At 39.4% G+C, this 27,634-nt stretch overlaps 1 protein-coding gene across 1 annotated transcript; it reads right to left on the bottom strand.

The window, feature by feature from the left end:
- Positions 1–831: 831 nt before the first annotated feature.
- Positions 832–21,636, bottom strand: CPE (carboxypeptidase E). The gene is made up of 9 exons (XM_009636354.2): positions 21,537–21,636; positions 19,601–19,797; positions 17,609–17,776; positions 16,549–16,666; positions 15,406–15,588; positions 7,787–7,917; positions 4,468–4,567; positions 2,047–2,165; positions 832–930 (listed from the first exon to the last, which is right to left on the bottom strand). Exons 1-9 carry the CDS (start codon positions 21,634–21,636, stop codon positions 832–834), a joined length of 1,215 nt encoding a protein of 404 aa, XP_009634649.1.
- Between the last annotated feature and the right edge of the window lie 5,998 nt (positions 21,637–27,634).

The following is a 27,634-nucleotide window of genomic DNA, read 5'->3' as shown; positions in this document are numbered from 1 at the left end:
TTGAAAAGGTAGTTATCTAATTAAAACAGACATCACCTGAAACGATTTTTTTTCTTGCTGTAAACCAAACACAAGCAGCATGTTAACAAGACACCCAAGCTCTTTTTCTTCACCCATTCACAATTTTTAACTTGGTTAAAAAGCAAAAAGAAATAATTAAAACCTGATCTTGAAATATCATTAACAGCTTAAGGAATAAAGCTCTGCTATTTCCTGAATTCATTCCATGCCATCTTTAATAAAAGAGCTTACACAGATTCCTTGTGCTTACTAAAATGATGTCAGCTTATGTTTCTTACATATTTAAGTAGCCCCAACACCAGAGACATACAAAATGTTATACTGAATTTTAATCCTTGTAAAACAATATTACACCACACACTGTTATTATAAATCTTTTCAAGAACATCCATTATAGAACTCAGTAAAGAGCACTGTCTATTACTATGCGCTGTCAAATATTTCTGACAGTATTGGGAATTGACTACAGCATATTCCTTCTTTAAAATTAAGAGTTAACCTACATATTCTGAACTTGCAAATAATACACGACAGATTGTACTTCCATATAGGATGCAGAGACATTCACTCATTTTTCTTCCGATTTGTATATGAGTGTATTTTCTATAACAATATGAAAGAAAATTAATAACTTATTTATCTAGCTAGGAGGCTAGTAGTTATTTATAATCATATTAATCAAAAGATGACTGAAAAATTCAAAGTTAATTATTGTGAAGTGCACAAAATCTAGAATATAGGGACTTTCCACAGTACATTATACTAAGTCAACATATAATAGATTAAAAGCTGTAAAGCCAAAATCTTCATTTAAAAATTTAGTGTTTCTGACATCATCTTCCACCATTCCATCAACTCTTCTTTCTCCTCTTCTTTTCTTTCAGACAATGATTCCAGTTCAAAATCAACCTGAGTAAGAGAAACAACAAAAACCATCAGCAAGACTTGTAACGAGAGAGAAATGTAGGCATTAGAGAGGCATTTATTGAAAGAAGTTGTTTAACACAGACATGGGGCTTAGGGAGGTACCTTCCATTTTAGACTAGGTTTATTTCAAAGTCTCTTAGGGCTGATTTTAATACGTGCAATACTAGCGTATCAGTACAATAAACTTATCTGAAAAATGCATGCATGTGAGCAAAATTTCCAAAAGAAACCAGACATCTGTCCAGTCCTTGACTTCAAAAAATATGGGCCAATGAAATTAAAATTGAATAAATAGCCAGCCACATAAATCTTCTAGCATATAATAAAAAGCATCATCACTGTATTGCTGTCTAACACCTAGCAATGCAGACTCCCAGCATATCAAAGCACGTATTCAATTTTAGGTCATTGAGAAGATCCAGGGAGCTTTTCTGATACATGGTCCATTAGTGTAGATATGATGTGCTAGTATAGTATAACCTAGCATATGATACACACTAGAGAAATAAACATTTATTTTAATTGTTAAGAGTGAAATCCACACCTGTACAGAGGATGAATTAAAAACACTTCTGAACTTTTAGATGCAGCCTAGGTCTTATTCACTATACATGTTGGGTACCTGTACAAAGCAGAGCTCCCTCACCATCTTTCTGCACAGAGCTGAACACTGGTTTTAACCTATGCAGATAGTCACTTGACAATTTAGGTAAAAATATCGAGTCTCAATGAAAATGTCAAGATCTCTTACTTTCTGTGTCGCACTATTTAACAATATTCTGTAACTTCTATCTGATTGACTATTCTCACATCAACTAATAAAAAAAGCATAAGTATCTCAATATTACTCCTCTCAGTGTCTTTTCATTTTGAATAAGGGCAACAGGAGATTAAATGAGTTTACAGTGAGATTACTCTCAGTTGCTTGTGCAGCAAGTACTAGAAGATTAGATTTCCAGTCTGTCTTCTAAATTAGCATATTTTGAAATATTATGAAAAATCACCTCCTGCTTACATGTATACCATGAAGAAAAAAATGTGAGAGACTTTTTTTTTATATGTAATAGATGGTAAACCAACATACATGTGAGCACTTACCCCAACTGCAGGGCTAAAGGGCACAGCCACTTTTTTAGTTATTGCTAGATAGCCTGGTGCTGAGGCTGTAAGTTTGTAATTTCCAGGCACAAGCAATCTCCAGTAATCACCATCCTTGGCTGTAGAGAAGAAGAAAAAATATCCAAACAAATGTGTATGAAACAAATTACACAGCTAAGGAGAAGGGAATGTATAGATTGTCAGCATCTTTTGTATTCCTGTCAGCCCTTTCCTTTTGTCTGTTTGAAAGGATTCTTCTGTAAGGGCGGTATAAATATATTATTACAGATTTTCTTCTTTTCATATAACCAAAACACAGATTTAAACTCTGAAGTTATGAAAGATTTTGCCTGCTGAGGCTGAACGGTCTCCAACACACTGAAGAAAAGGACAACCTGGGATGTTATTCTACTTTAGAAGCACCCCCTGGCCCATGTGTAGCTCCTGTTACATGTCTGAGTTTCAGTTTGCAATGCAATGTGGATTTTTAATGTCCGTCAGTTTTCTGAAAATCCAAATTTAAATAAATTTTATTGTCATCAAATAGAAATAAATAGGACCACCTTTCTCAGTTTATCTTTTCACAGAAGCTATAATTGATAATTTCCTGGAATATTCCAATGTATCACCCCTAACACATCATTATCTACATGTGTCAGTAGCCAGGCAATGTCTAGGGCTTTTTTCTTTGGTTTAGCTAAACAAAGAAATGAAAGTTTGAGCCACTCGGGTCAAAGAAAGGCTCCTACTGCACTGAGTGTTACTTCAGGCCATCTTCTTCAATCACAGAATAGAAATGCATCATCCCCTTCTCTAGGAAGGACTCTCTCCTATTTTCACAGAGAATCATATCCTCCCTGCACCAGAAGTGGGCAATCATCTAATTTGTCAGAGGCTGATACTCTGAAGTTCTCTATCACCACAAAGAATTTGAGAAAACATCGCAAGGTTATCCTAAAGGTCAGCCACCAGTGCCATTTACAGCACTCGGCCATGCTCTTACTGCCAGTTCCTTAAATGCTTTTTCAGCACATCTGCAGCCACACAGAGGGAAATGTTACTCAAATGTCTGCAACTCACATGGTCAAAAAGTATCAGTAGTCAGTCCAGTTGTTCCCATACTTTTCATAAAACAGAAAGGAAAAAAATTACTGCTGCAGAGCTACGATAATGATCTATTCTAATTCCTGGCACTGGAACAAAGCTGAATTTTAACTCACAAACAAAGGAACAAGGAAAATAAAGTCAAAGAGTATTTATCCTTCTTTTTGAATGCACTAAAATTCAAGTACTTGATTTCCTCGCTGCTTTGACAAAACATGACTTCCAGCTCTATACATACACAATGATGTGAGAGGATTCATGATTAGATGTTTTTTTGTATCGTAGAAGTGTGAGCTGCAGTATCACATGCATCACTCCCATTCCTCAAAACATCCCTTTGCACAGCAAAGCCTCCAGCCTCCACACTTTTTGCCTTTTGATATATAGTGAAAGAAGATGGCTTATGTTATCACAGATTGTTCGCCTGCTTGGTAGAAATGCTGCTCTCTTTGCAAGTGCTGTGAGAACAAACACAAATTGAAGTCAACTGAAGGGTCTACCAGTCCTGTTTCGTAGTATTCTGCATCTCTGTAACACTATAGTGAGACATAACATTGAGAAAATGACCATAATGTTAGCACATATATAAAGCATTGGCATTTTATTATTGTTTCTCTAATTAGTTTCCTGTACAAACAAACAAAAAAGTGCCACTCAGAATAAGAAAGCATAGGTCTACAGGGAAGACTTCAAGCCAGCGCTGTGCAAGCTACCTTTGAATTCATTCCTAGAATAAAGTGCACCACCACTGAAGAGGTGGCACACAATTTTCTATGAAGACCAACACGACACTTTCCTCTTTTAGAACCACTCTTCTAAAAAAAAGTCACATAATTGTAAAAAGCAGAGAGAATTTATCTTTGCAGAAGGAAGTTATGCAATCTGAAAACCTGTTAAGAATTTACATATGATGCAATCATAGCTTTGGTAACTAACGTAACAGTTTTGGGCTACAATTTAGTCTTCAAACTCAAAATGGCACTGCCAACAGGACTTTAAATCCTGGCAGAGGCGTGAAACACTACTTGCACCACAAATCAGAAGACAAACTAAGCATGAATAACCAAGAGCTGCTGGAACCAATTAACGCCGGAGATCCATGAGTTCCCAACTACCAGTCTCCAGCTACTTTGAGAGCAAAATACAAGGGAAAGATTCATGAAATCCAGCAGTCAACAAGCTTCCTGAGGCACAACATGTTTTTCCTGCCTTCAAAATTTTGTTCCCTTAAAGCTTCAGCTAATAAGATCTGAAATGGCTCCAGGTTGCCAAGCAGAGGGAGCAGCACTTCTTGTTTTCCTGAGGGACCACACTCACCTGATGTAATGTCATGGCTTATCCCCTCCACAGAAATTGTAGCATTTGCTATTGGATTGCCCTGAAGATCTTTAACAAACCCCTTCACTCCACGATGAATCTAAAATACATAAAGTCAGCAACACATGGGAAATCACTGGAAAATTCTTATGAAAAGATAGCATTTTCATCAGTGAAATATCTAACAATGCATGTTATGGATCCCACAGTCTACATGCTGACAACTGTCAAGGATAATTGCTAAAGACCATAATGGAACAAAAAATGAAGAGGAAAAATAATTCAGCTGGTAGTTACACCAATTTATCTGTGCAATGCAAGCATTTCTCAGAAATACGCAGCAAATCATAATATGTGTGAACACTGACTTGAAAGTCTTTGTCACTGGGGATTAATGAATGTGCCGAAAAGCTTTGAAATACACCCTAAAAAAAACCAACTTCTTTTTTTTAAAAGTTTCATCAGCTGTAAGAATTTAGGGCTAATAATGGACACAACTGCTTACAAGGGAAACATTAACAAGGTTAAATGCAGGCACTTGGACTTTGATGAGCAATCCCTGTGTGAGATGCTTGAGCTCTCTATTGTGCACTCAAAACATCCTGGGACCACACAGAGTCACAACATTCCCCATGTGGCCTCAGAGAGAAAGGTGATGGTGGGTCATGTCCTAGTTCCTTCTTGCCTCTTAGGCAACATACTGCAGGCAACAGCACCAGTAGTACCTAATCTGTCTGTTCCCGGCATATATGAAATTAAAGCACTGATTTGACCGCAAGCATGGTCTGAAAGCAGACTGAGCTCCTCAGAGGCAAGAGACTGAGGACCAACTACTTTCCCACAGCCTGAGACAGGGAGCTCTCAGCACCAGGGAGAATGGGACGTTTTGAACCCATGCAGAGATGCATCTCACTGGGAGCCTGGAAATTAAACAGGGAAGTGCTGTGGAGTCCAGGCTTCTCTCCGATTCTGTGATATTTGAAAAGACTTGTGGATCACAAATTTTATTTTGAGATCTTGATGTTCCCCTTTACAAACCTATATGGTATATTTAGCTGCTGTAATTTAGTTCACTAGATTCCTCTAGTTTACACTGTGGGAGAAACCTGACACAGATCATCTTAGAAAAGCAGAAAGTACATATTTGCACTGTCCTCAGCAATCACAGGGGAGCTGGAACATAGAGCTGGACCTCTTATCCTGTAAGAGGATAAAAACCAATGCCAGATAGACCATCTGAACTTCAAGCATAAAGCCAGCAGCTCCACATGAGCAGAGGAAGTTGGCAAAATAATCTCTTACACATTAGTAATTTGAAAATGCAGTGACACCATAGATTTCTACGAGTCAGAGGAAAATTAACCCAATGCACAGAGGAGTTGAACAATTTTGAACAATTTTACCCATCATAAATGAGTAAAAACCTGAAGAGCAGATAGAGCTTTTTCCCTAGCCCGCGTACAACTTCCTAACAGAACTCTGTAACAAACATTTCAAATATTCAAATATTTCAGATTTCTGGATAACTAAAGTGTTTCTCCACAAATATTGATTCTTAAAGAAATGAATGTATTACTTGGCCAGCACTGCTAACAAAGTATGTTTCTGATTTTGCAGTCCCGGGTGTGCAGCTGTTAATGATCACAAATATATCTGATATCATTAACTACAATATCCAGGTTTCAGAAAGTCAAAATTCCTACGCTGCTTGGAACCATCATTTCAGTGCAGTGTGTTCCATTGGCATAAAAAGATTAAAAAGCCCCACAACAATAACAAACCCCAAATAAACTTGAAACACACACACATACAGATCTATTTCAGGAGTCTTAGCTTCTAACAACCCATTAGCACAAGATTATCTAAACCCATGACTATGCTTCACACTTACACTTAACCAGATTTTGCATAATTTTTAATGGAATCATCACATTGACAGCTCTACATTTAGTATCAGCAGCTCATGCAATCAGAGAGTAGCGGAGTATCTATAGAACCAGGATTAGAAATGTCCCTTGACGTTATACTGAACTGCCAGGAAGTTCCAGTCTAACCCAGCCATCTAGGCTCCCTGTACATGGGAGCAGGACTGTTGATCTGCAGAGGGACCTGGACAGGCTGGATCGATGGGCTGAGGCCAAAGGGATGAGGTTCACCAAGGCCAAGTGCCAGGTCCTGCAGTTGGGTCACAACAACCCCATGCAATGCTACAGGGTTGGGGAAGGGTGGCTGGAAAGCTGCCCAGCGGAAAAGGACCTGGGGGAGTTGGTCAACAGCCGGCTTAATATGAGCCAGCAGCATGCCCAGGTGGCCAAAAGGACAACAGTATCCTAGCTTGTATCAGGAATAGTGTGGCCAGCAGGAGTAGGGAAGTAATCATGCCCCTGTTACTTGGCGCTGGTGAGGCTGCACCTTGAATACTGTGTTCAGTTTTGGGCCCCTCACTACAGGAAAGACATTGAGTTGCTGGAACATGTCCAGAGAAGGGCAACAAAACTGGTGAGGGGTCTGGAGCACAAGTCTGATAAGGAGCGGCTGAGGGAACTGGGGTTTTTTAGCCTGGAGAAGAGGAGGCTGAGGGGAGACCTTATCACCCTCTACAGCTGCCTGAAAGGAGGCTGTAGCGAGGTGGGTGTTGGTCTCTTCTCCCAGTTAACAGGCAATAGACCAGGAGGAAATGGCCTCAAGTTGCACCAGGGGAGGTTTAGATTGGACATCAGGAAAAATTTCTTCACAGAAAGGGTTGTCAAGCATTGGAATGGGCTGCCCAGGGAAGTGGTCGAGTCCCCATTCCTGGAGGTATTTAAAAGACGGGTAGGAGAAGTCCTTAGGGACATGGTTTAGTGGTGGAATGGCAGGGTTAGGTTAACGGTTGGGCTTGATGATCTTAAAGGTCTTTTCCAACCTTAACAGATCTATGATTCTACACCCAGAGTGATTCATGCCATGCCTGTAGGCACAGTTTGCTATCTGTAGAGGGCAATCCATCTTTCTGAGTATACACAGCAGTGGTAGGCGAATGAATGATACACTCTGATGATACACTTTTCACTGAGAAAGCCAACACAAATAATTTAAATTAAATGTCTGTAACAGCTTAAGTAAGGTGAGATGAATTCCATACTATAACAGCTTCTTTCTTTTCCCCCTCTTCCACATATTTAGAAAGATCACACAGGTTTTACCACCTTGGAGACTTACAAGAATTATGGAGCACCAAATGGATTAATATGAAATTTTGAATTAGATGTTCAAACAGCATCAAGTTTTTGAGTTTTATGTACAATAACTGGAGTTTTGCCATCCTCTTTTTGGTTACCTGCTCGATGTAATTGATAAGGGAGTTCTTGTTGTCCTCCCAGTAGCCCTTCAGAGTTTCTTCAGGTGGGAATTTTTCACAGCTGAGTTCCACTGTGATTTCAAAGCAGTTGCTGCTGAGGTAATTTTTTCCTGCAATGCCAGAAAGGGGAATTAGTGATGCTTGTTGCATTGTTATGAAGTAAATAGAGTAAAGGGGGGCATGTGAGATGCTGGGGCTGTTAAGAAAAGAATAGCTCTAAATACAGTTGGTGCAGTTCTATTTAATCGGCTTAGTTCTGAAATCAGAGGCACTAAATTGGAGAAACCAACAAGACAATTAATTCCCAAAATCTTTTTCTTCCCAAAGAAAGTTTAGAAGAAGCCTAACACGTGGCCTGTATACTTCTACTTGATGTTGCACCTGGCCTATATACTCCTACCTGACATGTTTTTGGATAGCTGAGATATAAATTAACTGGTTTTCCTCTTCAGGAACAGAAAATTATTTCCAATTATGGCTAAAATATTTCCAGCTGAAAGTATAAGGCAATAACTTTGCAAACCAAAAAGAATGACCATGAATTATAAAGCAAATAAAACGTGACAAAGTGTCTTTGAAAAATAGGTTTATAAAGACTGGTCAGAAACGTGGCATCTTTTTTCTGAAAATACAGGGTTTCAGTTTAGTAACGTTTTACAAGAAAAGCATCTGTTTGGCAAAAAATATTCTCTGTCAAGCTTCTCAGCATAGGTTCCAAATATCTATGATTTTCCACTAAAAAAAGTACAAAAGCAAACTTCCTATAAACGTCATTTACACAGAAATTTTTCCATGAATAGAATCATAGAATCATAGAATGTTTTGGGTTGGAAGGGACCCCTAGAGGTCATCTAGTCCAACCCCCCTGCAGGAGCAGGGACACCGCTAACTAGATCAGGCTGCTCAGAGCCCCGTCCAACCTGGCCTTGAATGTTTCCAGGGATGGGGCCTCCACTGCCTCTCTGGGCAACCTGTTCCAGTGTTTCACCACCCTCCTTGTAAATAATTTCTTCCTTATATCTAGTCTAAACCTACCCTGGTTTAGTTTAAAACCATTACCCCTTGTCTTGTCACTGCTGGCCCTACTAAAAAGATTTTCCCCGTCTTTCCTATAGGCCCCCTTTAGGTACTGAAAGGCTGCAATCAGGTCTCCCCGCAGCCTTCTCTTCTCCAGGCTGAACAAGCCCAACTCTCTCAGCCTGTCCTCATAGGAGAAATAGGGGTATTTCCCACCCACTCAATGCCTCTGCAAAATCAATAATTGATACATTAAGAGAAACTTCATTATTAATGCAACTTAAATCATAGATATTTAAATATATATACACTAGCATTATCACTAGGAATAAAAACTTGATGGGAAAGGTGTACTCTTTTACACTTTTGAGCCCCTCCTCTTACTACATGGAAATACTGGCTACTTTCTCAAGTCAGTCAACCAATAACCAAAGTGTTTTCCAGTTTTGTAACTGGATCAACCAGCTGGAGAGGTACTATGGCTGTCCCCAGGAGGCTTATAAATATATTCTTTACAGAAGCTGACGTAGAATTAGTGCTTGCCATCCCAGTCTATCTAGCTATCTGAGTCAGAGGATTCTCAAATGGAGGACTGAAAAGAAAAAGTCTACCAAGCATTTTGAGCATCCCCATGGGATGCTCACTGAGGGATTTAAAAATGCTTCAAACACAGCTAATTCATTCAGCCCTATGTTCCCCCATGCAAACTACATATGAGACCTAATGTAGCCTCTTTACAGAAGCATCAGTGTTGTGCACCAGTCCAGAAATGTCCAGAGAGCTAGTGTCATATCCAAAAGAGAACACTGAGGGCAGCGAACAGATTGAGTCAGGTGGGATTTTGCCAACACATTAGGGTGAACCTATTTTCCGCCAACCAGGCAGAAATGGGACTCCTAACTACTGATAGGAAAAGGGACTTTTCAGATTCCTAAAACAACATTTTTATTTCTAAGCCTTTTTTAGATGGCTGAAAAATGAGGACACAGAAGGCAAAAGTGCTCCTGGGAGGGACGGCTCTGATGTCCCACCAGGCAGAATGTACGATGGTCATTCAGGAGTATACAGCGAGAGCGCAGTGAGTCGTAAAATCCTGGCAGCAGAGCTGACTGCCAGGCATCTGTTACAGACACTAGATAATGATGTTTTTCTAGATTTTCACCTTTCTTCTACAAGAAAGAAAGAATTCATGAAGAGGAGAACTGGGAGCGAAAGAGCATGATGTAATTTTACTGTGGTGCTAACAACTCTTGACCATTACTGCTCCAATTCCCTGGAAGTTTCTCCCTCCCCTCCACTTCCCAAAGCTAGGTGATACTCAGGGATGCCCTAGTTTCTCAAGGACAGAATAAAGAAGCAATATATTTTCCAGTTTTGTGCACAATGTCCATATCCTACAGTTTGTTTCCCAGCTCCTGGCCTGGGCCACAGTTTATATGTGTTGCTCCTGGAAAAAATCAGCTTGCATCACTGAGCTGCGGTTGATGATATGAATTTCTGGGATGGAGAATGGGGTGAAGATAGCCTAGGTCAAAACTGTGGCCTACTACATCTGTAATCTGGAGAGCATAGGGCTGGCTGCATACAATTTGCACTCTTTACCTGCCTGTTCAACATGACAATTAGGTGCAATATCCAAGAAATCAATATATTTCGAAAGATTTATTCAACATTGTGGCAACTTTGCTGCCACTGGTCAAGCTCTCTAACTGCTCCATTCCTTCTTGTAATGCACATGGCATACATCACGTGCATGCACACCAACACGCTCCCAATGCCTCTCGTTTTAACACAGTATAGCACAAAACTAACTTTGCTATACTTTAACAGGGACTACTCTCTGAAGATCAGAAAAACTTAGCAGACCTCAGATAAAACTGAGATTTATGCTCTTCACTGCTGACCACAAGTAGGACTTTTCTTTGAAACTGAGCAACACAAACATCCCTCTGTTGCACTGCTCTACTGTCCTGAAGGCCTGCAGTGTGTCTATGCTAGTACTCACATAAATAAACTTAGAATATGGGACAAAATTAATTTCTTCGGCTTTTAAAAAAAGGAACTCCAACCTTCACAAAGCAAGTGGAGTGCAGGGTGTGCCCCTGGCATCCAGGCATCAGAATTACTTAGACTTTGAATTACAAGCTACAGCACTAAGCTAGTTCAGCTCCTACACATACAAAGATGGTAAGTTTTAGCAGGACAGGATGAACTTGAGCTTTGTGCGTAACAGGAAGAACATATGCCTCCTACACGTGTCACATAAAATCCTAAAAAAAAATACCTACCGTTGTTTTCAATACTTGTAACATGAAAGGTAATTCAACTTAGGAACTAATTAATTGAGTACCAAGAGTGATTTGAGAGTATCTGAAAACAAAAAGACACTTAAATAATAGCCTAATAGTACAGCAATGTAAGCTGCTTTGAAAAGCTATTTTTGTAATGACACGAATCTGATTAGACTCAGGTGACAGAACAAGCAGCATGGACACATGGCTAGCTAGTAATTCATTACTGTTTGTTCTTCTCATTTGTATTTCCAAATAGATATTCCACACAAAAGGTACATTAAAAAGCCATTAGTGATGTTGAAAAGTTATGCACTCAACAGCCAAGGAAATGCCAAAATTAAAGCTGTCTGTGCAAATTTAATTTGGCTTTCTTGTACATAAGTGAAATCATTAATTATATGCTGATAGGGAGATGACCAGTGTTAAAAACAGCATGGATTTTATGTACATGCTTGTTTTTTCCCAGGATCTGGTGGCTAAAAGGGCCTTTCCTGAACACAGAAGAATGACCCCTTTGCCTTTGCTTGTTGCTCTCTGAAAAACCTACAGGGATCAACTAATTACAGATGACAACTAATACAAAACAAGTGTAAGAGGCACCATGGTCTCAGACTTAGCACAAAGATGCTGTTGGGGAGCTATTTTCTCTGTGCCCCTGCTCCACAGAAGAGAGTAACTACTAAGCAGGTAATGGTGAAAAAAACCTCACAACAATGTGTATTAAGAGACAGAAGCAAGCATCAAATATTCCTGTGCATCATCTGCCCTCTCTACCCCAAAACCTGAATGGAGAATTGCCACCTTGCCTGAGGTTGATGAGGAAATCCTGAAGTTTTACAAGAGAGTTCATCCTTACTTCCAGTTTGAGAAGAGGGCTGCTACCAGACTTTTCGGCCACCAGACATTCAGCCTTCCTACTGAAAGGACCCGGGTATTCAGAAAAACATACGCAAAAGCAACCCATACTCACACGTGAGAGCCACCCATATACTATCCCTGTATACTGAGGCACCAGCGCTGCTGGCCCACCACGCGGTGCTGTCTTTTACAGAAAGTAGAAGTGATAGGGGTGAATGTAGGTGAATGATACGGGCAAAGAAATTGATGCAGCACAACTGGGAGCACCATAATAAGCTCCCTAGGGCAATAGCAACTTTAGTAATTTATTAGAAAGAAAAATCAGCCCTTCCTAGGTCAGAGCTCTTGCTCTGATGAGGTACTGTCAAAGGCAGCATCTAGGAGAGCACAACCTCTCTCATTTAGCTCAGCTGTCCTCCACTCTCTCATTTTTCTTTCCCTCACCACCGCCCGCTCTTCTAACACCATGCACTCCCTTTTCTACACCAAAACCAGCTCCAGTACCCACTCTCATCTATTTTCTATCTCTATTCACAGTCATGTTGCCCCAGTTCACCTCCTTTCGCTATAAACTTGTGGCAAGTCCTCTTTTGTTTTGCCTCCATTCCACCCAGAGAGCACACCAGGACACAAACCTAACCTGTAGATGCCCACAGGACACTGAGCTACTCTCATGTCCCCTTGCAGGACCCAGAACAGCCCACAGCAACCCACAGGTGCAAAGGCAGAAAAGCACCACCCTAGCTCCAAACTGAAGCAGATGCCATGCAGACAAGCTCTTCGGAGAGTTTCTCTTGCAAATTCTGAACATATACAATGAAACAAACACTTTTTCCTAAAGAAATAAATACGTTTCCTAAGGCTTTTCAGTGGCTTATACCACTGCTAACTTTGAGTGCATTATCGTATGGACAGCAAAAGGTCACTGACACAACAGATAACTTACATGCCACATTTCAGTTTCCAGACAGAGCTTTTTGAACTAAAGCTTCCAAGAAAATTTTCACTTCAACTAAGCAATGTTTAGTTTTTTTCTTAGCACTAAACATGGAAACAACAGAACTGTTTTCATGGAATTATTTTTGTTTTTTAAAGTCAGCCTGTGGCAAACATTACCGTGGAGGTTTCATTCAAGAGTCACAGCTTGCCAGCTGATTTTTACACTTGGAAAAAAAAGACAGATTCATGCTGCACGGCCCCAAGTATATTGTCGTCTCTCTATTTTTTATTAGCTGCACCATATTAGGATCATAGGTCCTTGTTAGAACTAGGATTCCTGTCTCCTAACTTCCGTACAAACACATGAGAAAAAGAAAGGGCTCACTTGGCAAATTTTCAGTCTAACTTAAAAAAAGATCAAAAAGGAAGAAATAATCCAAACTTTCCAACAAGTTTTTCCAATGGAAAAGTGTGCCTTTAAGCATGCACAATTTAGTCAGAATCAAAGCATTTCATCAAAACAATAGAAAGACTGTTTTTTTATAGCATTTTCCTAAGGAAAAAAAAGCTGAAGTTAAATATGCCCACATTTTTACAGTTAATAGTTAATATTTCATTAAGATAATTTTTGGACTGAATTGAAACAAATTTTAACTATTAAACCTCTCAATATTTTATTTATATTCAGATCATTTTCAAATTATGTAAACTCTGTTTTGTCGAGGGTGTTTTAATGGTTCCAATTTAAAGTCTGCAGAAAGCTTCACACAAAGGGAAATTTTTGTCTTTCAGTCATATTCAGAAAAGTCAACATTTTACCTTACACCTAGTCCCTGGTACCACAGCAGAGGAAATGTGCTTTCCCTGTGAAAATTGGAGATAACAGCTCTAAGAATAAGCAGGTGATTGCTGGCTATGTCAGCACTACCAGTTGTTGTTCTAATTTCTTCACATGACTTTAATTATCTTCCTCTTCTAGTAGCCTTTTTACTGTACCAGGAGCGGAGTTAGGCTACTGTGTCTGCAGTCTAATGCTCTGAGAGATTCCTACTTATTCCAGGCAAAAAAATTAAAATTCATTCAGAGACTGTAACTGAATGTTAAGAGGAAAGCAAACAATAAAACTGGTACGTGTGTTATCTGGTAGAAATGAACGAGGCCAATGCACAGGCAAATCACTCTGAAGCAAGCTGAGTTTCTAGCTCAGAAATCCCCAGCTTAGTTTCACTCCGAGGTTTGGTCAAGTTTAGCAGACACAGAAGACTCAAAGATTTAGATATCCCAATCACTTTTTGCCCTGGTTTACAAAGAAAATGACATCTCAACATTCTTAGTAAAAAAGGAAATAAATGTTTCATTATTTCAGGCTATTCTTCTAGACTTCTCCTGGAAAATTAGTGTTGAAGTGGCCATAGTAGCTCTGCTGTTCCTCTTACCACAGAATGCTTTATCAAACTCCAGGGCAACACCACCTGGGCAGGAATCAGGCACTGATTAAACCACAAAGTATAGAGATGCAAGTATCTTCACAGCTGGATTGTGTTCCCATGGAAATCAAAGGCCAAACTCCCATTGTCAATAATGTTGCAAAATTAGGCCTCTCCACTTCTTTCAAGGTTGGATGCTTTCATTATCGAGGTTAAAATGAACAGTTAGTAGCCTGCTCTCTCTCATCAGGGTTTGTTATGGGATTTTTTTTCACTTACCCGCTATAGAACCATTAAATTTGCAATGACCTGAACCCTGACTGAAGAAACACCGTAGAAAAAGCAATAAAAGAGGAATATTTTAATAGGCATCACAATGAGCTTTATGGCTTTTTATAGATGTACTCTGGTGAGTGATCAGCCTTTGATTTAGCCTTATATCACACCAACAGTTGTGGATAACCTAGTGGTATTCCAGTCTGTAATTAAATCAGTAAGGCCAACCGTACTCTGGGCTGCATCAAAAGAAGCGTGGCCAGCAGGTCGAGGGAGGTGATTCTGCCCTTCTACTCTGCTCTGGTGAGGCCGCACCTGGAGTACTGCGTCCAGAGAGTTGGGCTTGTTCAGCGTGGAGAAGAGAAGGCTGCGGGGAGACCTGATTGTGGCCTTTCAGTACCTAAAGGGGGCCTATAGGAAAGACGGGGAAAATCTTTTTAGTAGGGCCAGCAGTGACAAGACAAGGGGTAATGGTTTTAAACTAAACCAGGGTAGGTTTAGACTAGATATAAGGAAGAAGTTCTTTACAAGGAGGGTGGTGAAACACTGGAACAGGTTGCCCAGAGAGGTGGTGGAGGCCCCATCCCTGGAAACTTTCAAGACCAGGTTGGACGGGGCTCTGAGCAGCCTGATCTAGTTAGCGGTGTCCCTGCTCCTGCGGGGGGGTTGGGCTAGATGACCTCTAGGGGTCCCTTCCAACCCAAAACATTCTATGATTCTATGATTCTATGAAACTAAGCTTAAAATAACCACCAGTGACACTGAACCCTCACGCAGTGGCGCTCACCTCCCGGGACGCTGTACCATGCACCACCATTAGTTGTTCCATCCACAAAGCTGCTGTCATCATCATTTTTACGACACGGTGGTCTGTTTGGATCAGACATAGCAGGATTGAAAGAAGAATAGCTGCGAGCCAGGCTTTGAAAAATAGCATCATCAGGGCAGGAGCTGTACTCATGGGCACTTCCTAGGGAGGTAGAAAAAGTCCAGGAACAAGGATTATTAAAAGGGCAGTCATACCGACTGGGCTCACAACCTACATTACCAGCACTGCACAGCAGGACTGTGCCTGGAAATTCTCTGTACACAGGTAAGTGTCCTACAGCATCACAAACTTAATAACATTTCACCAATACTTCATCAACTGCCTGTACCAGCTTGCTCCATTATTAAGGTGACTATTAGTATCAGTCTTAATATTTATGCTCCACAAAAACTAAGCTTTTGTAGGCTTTAGATACTTTCTTAGGAGAACACACAGTACATAGACAAAGGTCTCTCCCTAAAGAGTTTTATAGTCTGATATTAAAAGGACTTGAAATTAAACTGTGAGAAAGTAGATTGAAGGAAGACAATCACAAGCAATACCATTGTATCATGACCGTTCCAATCATGAGCACATCCCCTAGTAGCAGAAAAAAAACCCTAATATTGCTATGTACTAAATAACATCTCCACCACAACATGATCCTTTTTATATGAGACCAATACTGAGAAAGTGGAAACAATGATAGCTGCTTCTATTAGCATAGGATGGCTTTCAGAAATTGGTTTTTTAAAGGTGCAACTAGAGAAACCTGAGATCATACAGGCAGCTTAGACACATCTCTCTCACTTCACTTAACAGGGTACAAACAGCCCCAGCTAACTTATGAGCTAAATTGCCTTGATTAAAATACCTGAGGGAATCATAGTCCCTTGGATATTACATCATATTTGTGATGTAACTCCATTGAAAGAAACTATCACCTTCAAAACTAGAAAACGTGGTCATAGAGTGACTAGCTTTAAACGTGATTAATATGCTAAAATAAGTAGTTACAATGCAATGACATAATGTTTACAAAGTGGACCATAGGTAGCAGTGAACTAAGTATAGAATGTAATTTCTATCTCCTACTATTGCATGTTAACTTCTATTACATACCACTCCGAGTCTCATCATATGGATAGTTTGCGACGAGGTCTCCTCCATGAAGATTGGCAGAAAGCACAAAGGGAATATCCATAATCCAGTGAATGACACCTTTCGTTTCAGGAGCAAGCTACAACAAAGTCGCATTACCAGCAGTTACAAAATCCTAATTCAACGTAGAAATGTACTCAATTAAATATAGTGGGCTTAATTATTATCACATATATTGTGCTAGACATTTAAATGGACAGCAATTTTATTTTGGCTTCAGAGAGAATTGAATCAGTCCTTTACATCAGATTTATAATTAAATTAAGTAGATTAATTAAATTCAAAACAGGTATAAATTAGTTCAGAATGAGACCACAAACAAAGCAATCTCAATCTTTCACTTCTTCCCATTAAGGCTAAAAACAGCCTACCAAATTTTAAACCAAGGAAAATAAATTAATTCAAAATAAATGTTGGTAGTCTATTCTCTGCAGAGAAAGTAAAATTACTTAATTGAATCATTTGAATTTGAAGAAAGAATACAGCTAAGAAGGCCACAATCCTATGGGACTGCAGTCACAACACTGTATTTTCTAGAACCTCCTCTGGTGGTAAACACAAGAAGATAAAAATCCCTCCAGATATATGCCTGTATATTTAAGGCTTGAGCTTTAACAAAAATGCATGTGTTATACGTGAGAATAGCTATCTAGCCAGCAACGTAACAAAGCACAATACACGAGTGAATTTCTGGCAATGGTAAAAATGCAGAATATCTGCAAGAATAGCTTCAAATCAAGGGAGAAAGCTACGCAATCTCTGGCCTTAAAAATAAAACGTTTTGAGTGAGGAATTGTCTAAGAATTAAGCAACATGGATCAAAGGGTTTACTACAGCATGTCATTTTGAGAAAACCTTCAAGAAGCCTCAGATAGGTAAATTTAACAGAATGAACAAAATATTTAGAAGAATGTGAATCATAAAGACCATACACACAGCTCTCAAGAGGTTGCTACATGTCTGCTTGCATAACAGGGAAAAGAGGGGCATCTAAGTGACCCGATAGTCAGCCCCTACTTACCTTAGGATTCTGGTCCACGGCTTTTTTCATGTTTTTCAGTAGGTGGTTGTTTGGGCCACCTTCCTTCTCATTAACATAGACTATTCTATCAAGATCAGGGAAATTTCGGTTTAGATCTATCCCTTGGGCGTTGCTTCGACCAACAAACCAGTCTTTAAGTTCACCGGGCTGAATGAGAAAAGGGAACAGAAAGAGGAGGAAGATGAGTAGACTCAGAAGATTGCATATCAAGCTTTATATGGATGTATTTAACCATGCAAATTTAAATCATGGTTCACTTCTCATGTTCTTGAGAATAAGAAGGGATCACATGGGAGTAAAAACTTCTGAAGCACCAAGACCTGAGTCACCCCTATTTCTTCCTAGAGCTCTGGGGGAACAAAACCAACCTTTATTTCACTTGAGGGTCTCAGAGAAGAGGATCATTCTCATAGTGGCAGATCTAGACTAAGGATGGGCAAAATTACCAGCAGCATCATATTTTCCAGTGCCTGCTGAATCTTCCAAGACCTGGCTTTTCCCCACTGCCTCATGCCCATGCTCACGAATTACAGACCTCATTTTAGTGAGCAGCTATAGATTTATCAGCCAGCCGGAAGGAACGTTTGCACTTGTTTCAAAGTTGCTCTAAATAGCTTCAAGGTAAAGAAGGACTTTAACTTTCATTAAACTAAGATTTTTATTTTTATGGTGTCTGTCAGCTTCGTTCACTGTAATGGTGACACTGAATAAAGATGCAGTGAGAATTTTTGCAAAAATCTTTTCTTCAAGCTTATTCCCTAAAATAGGTTTTGGGTCGCATTAATGAAACGCCTTCAGAGTGCACAGTTTTGCCTAGCTTGTCTCTCTAAGCTTTCAGTACTCTGTAAAGTAGGTTTGGTTTGATTACTGGTTTAAATCTTGGGGTATAGTGAATCTACTGTCACACACTGTGTACAGGATCAAGATACTTCTAAATTAGAATAACAGTGACGCTAAAGCAAATTGCATCATAAATCATATGTAATTTGTACCTGTGTCCTGTAAAAGCAAGTGTACTTTGACTAAGGAGCAAAAGTTTCAAATTATGTTATTACAGAATCTCTACAGAGAGATTTCAAACAAGTAAAATACTCCACCAATTTGAGGACAGCTTCTGTTTCATTGCCACGAGGGGGAGACATATGACTGAATATGGTTTAAGAGAGTTCTGTGGTTTGGGGTTTTTTTTAAAGACTTCAGGAAAATCAGTTTAATCAAGATCTTAATAAGTTTTGACTTATTTAATCATAAATAAGTAAACATTTAAATTGAACACTTCCCTATTAATTGAAAAAATAAATATACCTTGTAAAATAAGAAAATTCTTATTGTTGTTTAGAACATAATACACACCAGAAGCTGTACATAATAGGGTCCTGTTTGGCCTCTATTTGCTAATTATGCATTAACACATTACATGTCTCTTGACTGAGCTGTCATCCTAAAATACGTGCTAAATTTTCTTGACTAATAGCTTAATTAAAGTACCTCATACCTGAAATTTAGAATCAAAGTAACTCATATTAAACAAATGGCTCACAAAGTTTGCTTGTTTTGGGATAAAGCTCTGATGAATGTGAATAATTCATGTAAGTGCACTTACATGAGAATATTCTTAAAGGAAATACCAACCTTCCCTTTTCTACCACTTTGGAAACATTGTGTATTTCTAGAAGTTACTTGTTTGGTCAGTGAACTTGGATGAAAGAATATGCATGAAACATAAACATTACTCTTTTAAAATACAGTAAGCTCACTCACAAGAGAGACAGCTATTTGTTGAAAACCCAAGCATAAAATCCTCTTTGTTAAACAGGTCAAGCCACCTGTACTATAAAGAAATACTTCAGTTACGTTGCTCCATTCAAAAATTACCACCCAGAGTTCACGTATCTGTAAAACTGCTAGTCCAAGAGTCATAAGGTTGATACAGACATTGATAACTATTCTTCTTTACGTAGCCTTACAAACCTGGGACGCTGCCTTCTCAAAGCCATCCGGGTTCAAAGATGGCATGATATGGATACGTGTGCTGTGGATCAAGTTGATAATAGTTTCATTTCCTTTCTGGTATTCATTACACAAGTACTGAGCCAAGAAGATGAGCAACTCCCTTCCGACAGCTTCGTTCCCATGCATATTCCCAACATATTTAAATTCTGGTTCTCCTGCAAGAAAAAGGAAGAACACGTCTTAGAACAACACATAAAAATCACCCATGGAGTGGATCACACGGCACACCTGAGATGTATCACTATTACTACAGCTGGTCACAGTAGCTCCAGGAAGCTACAGGCCTCCTTCAGAAAAGTGGATTTAGGTTTTTTCTAAACTCTGGCAAAACAAATAGTAATTTATATTCAGCTGTTTGCCAAAGGCAGAGAAAGAATATCAGAGGACAATAGAGTATGCCAAAATAAATGCTAAGCATGGCCATTAACTTTACTACTGTTGAGATCTAATGCAATTGATGCCTCGATACTACAAAAGGGTGTCTTGATTAAGCAGTTTTTAAATATATAAACTGACGCTAACAGAGCTTCTTATATCTTTAATGTTCTCTTCAAGATTAGTGTAAGCTTATCACACTACACAGTCATTAAACTGCAATTCTTTTACCAAAGCAACAGCTGTTGATCCTAGTGATCTGAAAAATCTTATTCAGCAGTTGCTTTGGATAGTCAGCTCAGATTTTATGAACCAAGTGCAATAACCTAACTCATAAAATTTATCATTCCCATCTAACATTCCAATAAACAGTCCAGTATTACGCATATATTGAATGTTGATTTAATATATATGGTATAATCATATATTATATTCAATGTATAATATATATTCAATATATATTATATATATTTTCATATATATAGAACATATATAAATAAGCAGTCCAATATTCCCAGTTGCTCATTAGCTGCATTCTCATGACCCTAGACTTGAAAAATACACAAGATAGGTCTTACTGAGCTGTGAAGGATTTACTTTTTAAAAGACTACATTTTGGGCCCTAATTCCAGAGAGGTTTTAGTATAATGTAAATATCTGAATGAACTTAAAAGGATTTTCCTGGAACTAAAACAAAGAACGTGCTATTTTCTAGGTTGAAGCCCTTTTTTCTTATCCTTTTCCTTTTTAAATGCAGTTGTTCTGCTGCAACAGCTTTAATCAAACATTCTGCTGATTATATGCTCTGAATAGTCTTTGAACACATTTTGTGAAGCCTGTAACACTATCACAGGGACAAATCCGAGCCAGGAGGAGTGTTACACAAACAAGACCTAAATAATTGCTAATCAAACACACAGCCATATCTACTTACGACTCTTCAGTCTGTGCTTGTTAACCTTAATCTAGTGATCAGATGCTAGTGGACAGAGGGCTATTAATACCGTGACTTCTTTCCTTCCAGCTAGGATGTTTTTGTACATATGGATTTGCCCCTGAAATTTTTTGTCAGGTAGGTTAAAAAGTTTTCTAGTTTCAGTGAAATATCTTCATTTTATCTAATAGACACAATGCCATTACTGTGACTAAAAAACTCCATTTCCTCTTTTGGCTTTGAGCTCCTATTTACTGTTTTTTCTTATCTCTTAATACCAGGGAATGCAAGAGGCCTGATCATTAAGACCATGCAATCAACTCAATCCCATTAAATCACATGGATACTATTTAATAAAATACGCAGCACTGCACATCACGTAGTCTCAGAATACTCATGCATATGTACGCTGGCATGTTACTTATGGGAAAAGTGCTTTACAAGCCAACAGGCAAATTTGTTACTGCAGTAAATATGAACATGGTTGCATTTTGCATTTGTGGTTTTCCCTAGGACATCGCTAAGGGAGCCTGAAGGAGAAATAATTTCTCCTGATTCCCAGCCCTGTACACATTTATCACCTACCTTTCTCTCCCACTTCAATTTTATAGGCCTGGTTCAAATGAAGAAACAGAAACATATCTTTTCCATATGGCACTGCTTGCCCCCCTCCCCAAAGCATCATTAACGGTGTTTAGAAGGGTTCGTGGAAACCGGCACAGAGTCTGCAATGAACCAAGAGCACAGCCTCAGCTACAGCAGATCTTCAGTGGTAACGACCCACCTCAAATGAGCGCTAAAAGTAGGTCAGGAAGAGGTAAAGAGAGTCACTGGAAATATGGAAAGTCTTTCCTATGAAAAGTGATTGAAGAGACCAGCCCCATTTCCCTTAGGAAGAATAACAAGAAACGGTCAAATATACCGACTGTTATGGCATGGAGGAATGGGCCTGGAAAGCAGCACTTCCCAATACCACAATGCAAGAGACAGCGTTTTTCAGTGAAAGGGAACGATGACCATTTTTAGACTAATAAAGAAAAATAAGGTTACTTATAACACAAAGTGCAAAACCAGTATTCAAAGAAATCCTCTTGGCAGCGAGGTGTCCGCAGAACTCCAAGTTTTGCTAGCGAACCAAGAGTCAAAAAACTGATCTAAAAGCAAATACAAAAGAACAAAAAGGGAAAGATAAGAGAGAGCTGAATAACAGCCCTGCTTCAAAACTTAACATTGTGTTCATATTTTTGCTCCCCTGGGTATTTTCTTTTACCTTTCCCTGAAGCAAAGAAATCCATCTCCTATCGATCCTCTGGCTGCAGAGAGCAAGGCTGTGTCATCCACGTGCATGGTAACTGTGCTCTGCCAGCACCCCAGTGCTGCCTGTTTTCTTACCTCTGGGCACAGCAACCGAAGAAATACTGGGTTTCTGCTCAATATCAGAAGATAGTGAATTTCAGACTGCATCCAGCAATGTTAGGGAAAATTCATCATTACAACACTGTAAACTTTGCAGCTGCTCCAAGGGAAACAAACTCGATTTCTCCTGTTTATTTCAACGGAAACAAATTAATGCTACAAGCTGACTGCAGGGGAATTAGCAGTTTGCTCATTAGTTGTCCATGCCCATCACAGGCAAAGTCAGGGAGTCTGGAAAAAGGGACAATGTTGCTAAAGTCATTAGTTCTCATCACAGTGACCAAAAAGCCAAGGGAGCTTCCACGGGCTGCTATCTGCTGACACTACTTTGAAGTTAATGAAGCCCTTAATTTGCATTCGCATTTCAGCCTTTCATGTTAAGAGTAAAAACTGCAGCTCAGGATGTACCTTCTGGAAACCTTTTTTTGGAGGCACTTTTACCTAAATCCTTTCCTAATCTTTTCCAACCAAAGTGATTCTATGATTCTAATCATCTTTTTCTCTAGGAACTAGGGACAATGAAGTCCAAGCTGGGGGCAGGCTGCTAGCTGAGGCCATTGCTCTGTTGGCTGAGCAAAGCAAGCCCAGCTGCCCAAGTTTTAGCAAATGACTCTGCGATGCAGCCAGCACCCCAGGCCCGCTACGGCTCCCGAAGGAACCGGTTCCTTCTTCTCCACTCCACGGGCTAACACAGATACCTCAAACGCCGAGGATGCCAGCTGTCCAGTCCTTAAGCCAGCACTCCTCACTTCATGGGTTCCCTGGTCTATTTGTTGAATATCTCCTGCCACACCATCTCCAAAAGCTTCAGGCTTCTTGGGAAAACAGCCCACCCAAGGGGGAAAAGAGCCTTTGGTCACCTCTTGCTTGCATGCTACTTAGCCAGAAGAGCTGCTCTTCCCATTAATCCTTCATAAGCCATTTAATGCAGACCTTAATCACCCTTCATAGGATTCTGTAACTGTAATTGCCTCACGGAATTATTTTTTTTTTATGAAAAGACTCTATAAATCTCAATTTGATGATGAGCTTTTAAACAGTTTCTCCACATCAGTAGATACACTCCTTTTCCAACTGGAGGTAGCTTTAAGGGAGAAGCAGCTTGAAGAAATAAAACTTTTTTCTCACTTATTTGACCCCTGCAAAAAAGTAAAATTGTTTTAATGGATTCCCATGCTCCAGGATGTGACAAACACTAAGGAATATTTCCATTGCTAGAATATTTAAAATTCTTATTTAATTTTATTCATTTTCTGACAATATCTTTTCAAACCATAATCTCTCTTTCACAATAGAAAAGTATGCCTTGTGTAGCAATGTGAGCGTGACATTTATAAATACTTAAAATGTAATTTCATTCCAGATACAGAGGTCTGTGATAATGAATGGGTGGATACTAACATCTATTGGGGCAAGCCATAAGAAATGAAATGCAATAATCAAGTTTATAAATATCTCAGTATCTCTGGTGAAACCTAAGTCATCGCACCATTATGGCTTTTAGAAGGCTTTTACATTCCTCTTCGACTGACTGTGTGGTACATTACAACCTGATAAACAATTGAGGAAAAAGTATTTTAAAAATGTGCCTTTCTGGTGCCTGACAAATATTGTGAAATGTCACCATTCGCTGCTGCAGTTACTGTCAGCAAAGGTCTTCTGCAGTTTCCTAGGAACAGCATGTACATCATTAATATTAGACAGGTCATCCAATTAAAGATGACTAACCACTGCCATTTTCAGGTCAGGCTCTGGCTGTACAGTAAAGACAGTAATTTTCTAAAAAGTTTAGCACCTACTAATTATATATACTATGAGTCAAGGTAATGTCATGCCACTAGTCATGGTCTAATGTCAAGTGGTTAACCTTAAAACGCACGGTATTTCACTCATGGAGGTGCAAGACATGGAAGAAAAAAAAATAACTACTGGGAAGTTTAAGTGCTTAATGAACTGTTTTGCAAATCAGCCTCAAATACCCTTAAAAACTAGAGTCCTCCTTCTGCTTTCCTGTATTTCTTACAGAAAAGCCAGAAATGTTCCTGAAATAACAGACTTAGTGTTTTTGATTAGTTACAGTTGCTTGTCATTTTTAATATGGCAACCAGTAAACTTTTTTTGTAGATAAATGGCATGGAAAATCTCAGAACCCCTGCTGGCAAGAAATTCATTCATTAAACGTGATTGAAGACTTTCTTATGCTCCACATTTTTGTTAGCAGTTCAAAGAGAAAGAAATTCTCTGGAGATGAACTACATGGAAAACGAAGGATTATAAAATGAGTTTCTCCTCTGAATATGAAAAAAGTAAGAGAGGGAAAGAAGAAAATAAATGAGGAGGTGAGATTGGAAAGTGAAAGAATTAGAAAATCTAGATATCTAACAAAGTCTGCAACCTGCCTCAACAGCATTTCAATGGAAATGTTGATCTCCACGACTTGTGTGAAAATGGCACCGAAAGACAGAACTGCAATGCAGTATGAGTTTCTAAATAGGCCTTATATAAGTTTAGGGTGACATTTACTAAGATGTAGCATCAGTCTAATCTTGCTGAAAGAGAAACTACTGGAAGTTTCACAGGTGGCTTACAGGAAAGCAGAAATGGGCCAACACTAAAGGCTTTTTAAAAATCCAATCTTTCACTTTCTTGCCATTAACTGCTAGAAAATACACTGAGAAGCAAACAAGAGGAAAAGAAAATCAAGGCTCTTCCAGCAATCTCCTGCTTTAAAAAAATGCATGCTTTTTTAACAGCTATGATTCAAGAGTTGTCTCAAGCTCTTTCTGGAAATTTTCATACTTATTTGAACACTACTGCTTAAAATGAAATTTAACAACAAAGACTGTATAGCACATTAAACCCAGAGGGAAAGCTTGCAGAGAACAGCTATGTTTCTGCTGGCCTTGACATGTACAAATTAAGATGAGATCTCCATTCTACTCAGTATAAAGTCTGTCAGTTGGGCTTCAAAATAGGATCTTATATGTCTTTGCGCTGGAAATTAAATTCTCCAGACAGATTACCTCATGCTCAAGACAGTTATTTCTACCAAAAAGGTTCTGCTTGACTTGATGCTTTCTTCAGGTTTCCAACAGCCCACTCTCACCCCTGCAGCTACGGGACTTGGCAGAGACTCCCATGAGAAGTGGGCAAAGCATCTGCTCGGCTCCTCCAATCCCCACCTACAGCTCTTTGCTGGCACAGCCCACTGCTGATCTTTCCACAACACCCTGAGCTTGGTATTTCGGGAAAAGCCCACATGCTTTACCAGAGAGTAGAACAGGTTTTGCCTACTAGATTTGTGTTATTGCACACGAACTGATGGTGCTACCTAATAGAATTGATGATTCTTTAAATCATAATAAATCATTTGTAAAGAAAAATGAGTTTACTTATTCAATCAAAACCATTAACTTAATAAGAAACACTGAAATGCGATATGCACAAAACCCTGGTTTTGTGTAAGTGTGTTAAAAAGTGCTCTCTGAAGTTCAAAGCAGATTTTAAATTCATTAGAATTTTAGAAGTAACAAATAACCATCTGTATATACAACCAAATAACCAGATTGGTTTTACATTGCATTGCATTTTTCATACTCTAGGAAAATAGAGTAGGACTTTACATTTACAGAATTCATTGCAGCAGCAGGTATCATTATCTCAGCACTGAAGATGAGATTCCTCAGAAACCAAACATGAAATGAACTGTCCTGAACCACCATTACCAGTCCATGGCAGAGCATGAGACACGTACATTTTTTTCACCCTCCATTTTTTTCTCTCACTGTGAGGAAAAAACCCGGACCAAAACATACCCTGGGATCCTTTGTCAAGGACACTGGCAGTACAGAGATGGCCCAAGTAACTCTATGTCCACTGCAATGCTAAGAGTGGGATACAACTGATTCAATTCATCTTTTCCACCGTGCTAATTTTTTTTTTTTTTTAGGGGGGGGGGGCTTTTCCGTTGATAACTATATGTGACCAAGTGAATTTTCACTTCAAAGACACTCACTGTATCCCTCCAGTTTTGGTTGGCACATAGAGCAAGGTACTTTTTTAATCCACCATCAAAACAGACCTTCCAATGAAGAGAAAGTTCATATATAATTTAGACATGTTTTTATGATAGTTCCTCGTCCAGTTTACTTAAAAAGCTTTCTCTCTTCAGCAAACTCTAGAATTGGCTTTTTCACTTCAACTACGAAAGTACCTGCCAGCCATCAGAGTACTTCAAAAGGACTGAGCTCATCTCTCTCATTCCTTTTGCATGCAACAAATATACAGGAAATTTCAAAGCTAAAATAGTTCAAATGCTTCCTACCAGAAGACAACACATTTGGGGTCTGCTTTTCCTCATTCTCATTTCATGAGCACAAGAAATAGAAGTCAGAAATAACCCATTTATGACCAGATCCCAGACTCTGAAGTCAAAGAGGTAGGTGGAAATGCTGGACAAAAAAAAGATGAAGGAACAAAAGTAGCTCTTCTTTTTCACCAGAAATAAACAAAACGCCAATGAAAAGTTGTAAACAATTCTTTTCCAGGAAGTTATACAGGCCCAATTCAACATTGCCATGCAGCTTCCCTGTGCCAAATGGGTGGCCAAAAGCATGGAAGCACAGGCATGAGTTCCAGGCTGGAAATGACGGGCGCTGTGATTTCCCCAGCAGTCTCCAGAGCAGAAAGCAAATGTGAAGAGTGCTGAGGGAGCAAAGTCAGGCCAGGGTTCTTCCTCTGCAGCCTCATGCCCCGGTGCTCGCTGCGAAGCTGTGGCTCAGAAGGAAAGCAAGCTAGGGCAGCTTTCAGGGCTGTGCTACCTTGGGCACCAGCGTGTGCAAGGGAAGCACACTCACAGAATTCATCTGCACCTAGCAAATTTCTTTGCATTTTCTCTCTGTAGGGGAGAGCTATTTCTGACTGAAAAGGATTACAATTCCCATCCTGAGGATGTTCTGGGTCCTTGGGAAACACAATTTCTGTGCTTAAGGATCAAGGAATAATTAATAGTAAGGCCCCAGTCTTCCTCCCTTGATTTCCAGGAGCCTTTCTGAGGCATGGCAATGGCACTTGTTACTCCACTGGGGCTACCCATAGCGGATGCTCCTTCTTTATTGGTAACTGGAACCTTATTTTTTTCCACTGCTGTTTTGCCACAATCTGATGCTGTGTGAAAAAAAAAAACAACCTGTGGGCTGCAGATCTGTGATTCAGACAGATGATGCCAAAGTGCATTGGTCACTGCTAACAGATGGAGAGGGGTAAAA

Source organism: Egretta garzetta, unplaced genomic scaffold (genome assembly GCF_000687185.1).
Source record: "Egretta garzetta isolate BGI_Z169 unplaced genomic scaffold, ASM68718v1 scaffold174, whole genome shotgun sequence".
Classification (NCBI taxonomy): domain Eukaryota; kingdom Metazoa; phylum Chordata; class Aves; order Pelecaniformes; family Ardeidae; genus Egretta; species Egretta garzetta.
Note: the sequence above shows the minus strand (reverse complement) of the source record. Positions and strands in the feature narration are given on the sequence as shown.

Excerpts from the sequence above, each read along its gene's own strand:
- CPE (XM_009636354.2), bottom strand. The coding sequence starts at position 21,636 with ATGATGCTTTGGGGAGGGGGGCAAGCAGTGCCATATGGAAAAGATATG. Across the intron at positions 19,798-21,536 it reads AATTGAAGTGGGAGAGAAAG|GAGAACCAGAATTTAAATAT; the intron begins GTAGGTGATAAA and ends TTTTTCTTGCAG. Across the intron at positions 931-2,046 it reads CCTTTAGCCCTGCAGTTGGG|GTTGATTTTGAACTGGAATC; the intron begins GTAAGTGCTCAC and ends TCTCTTACTCAG.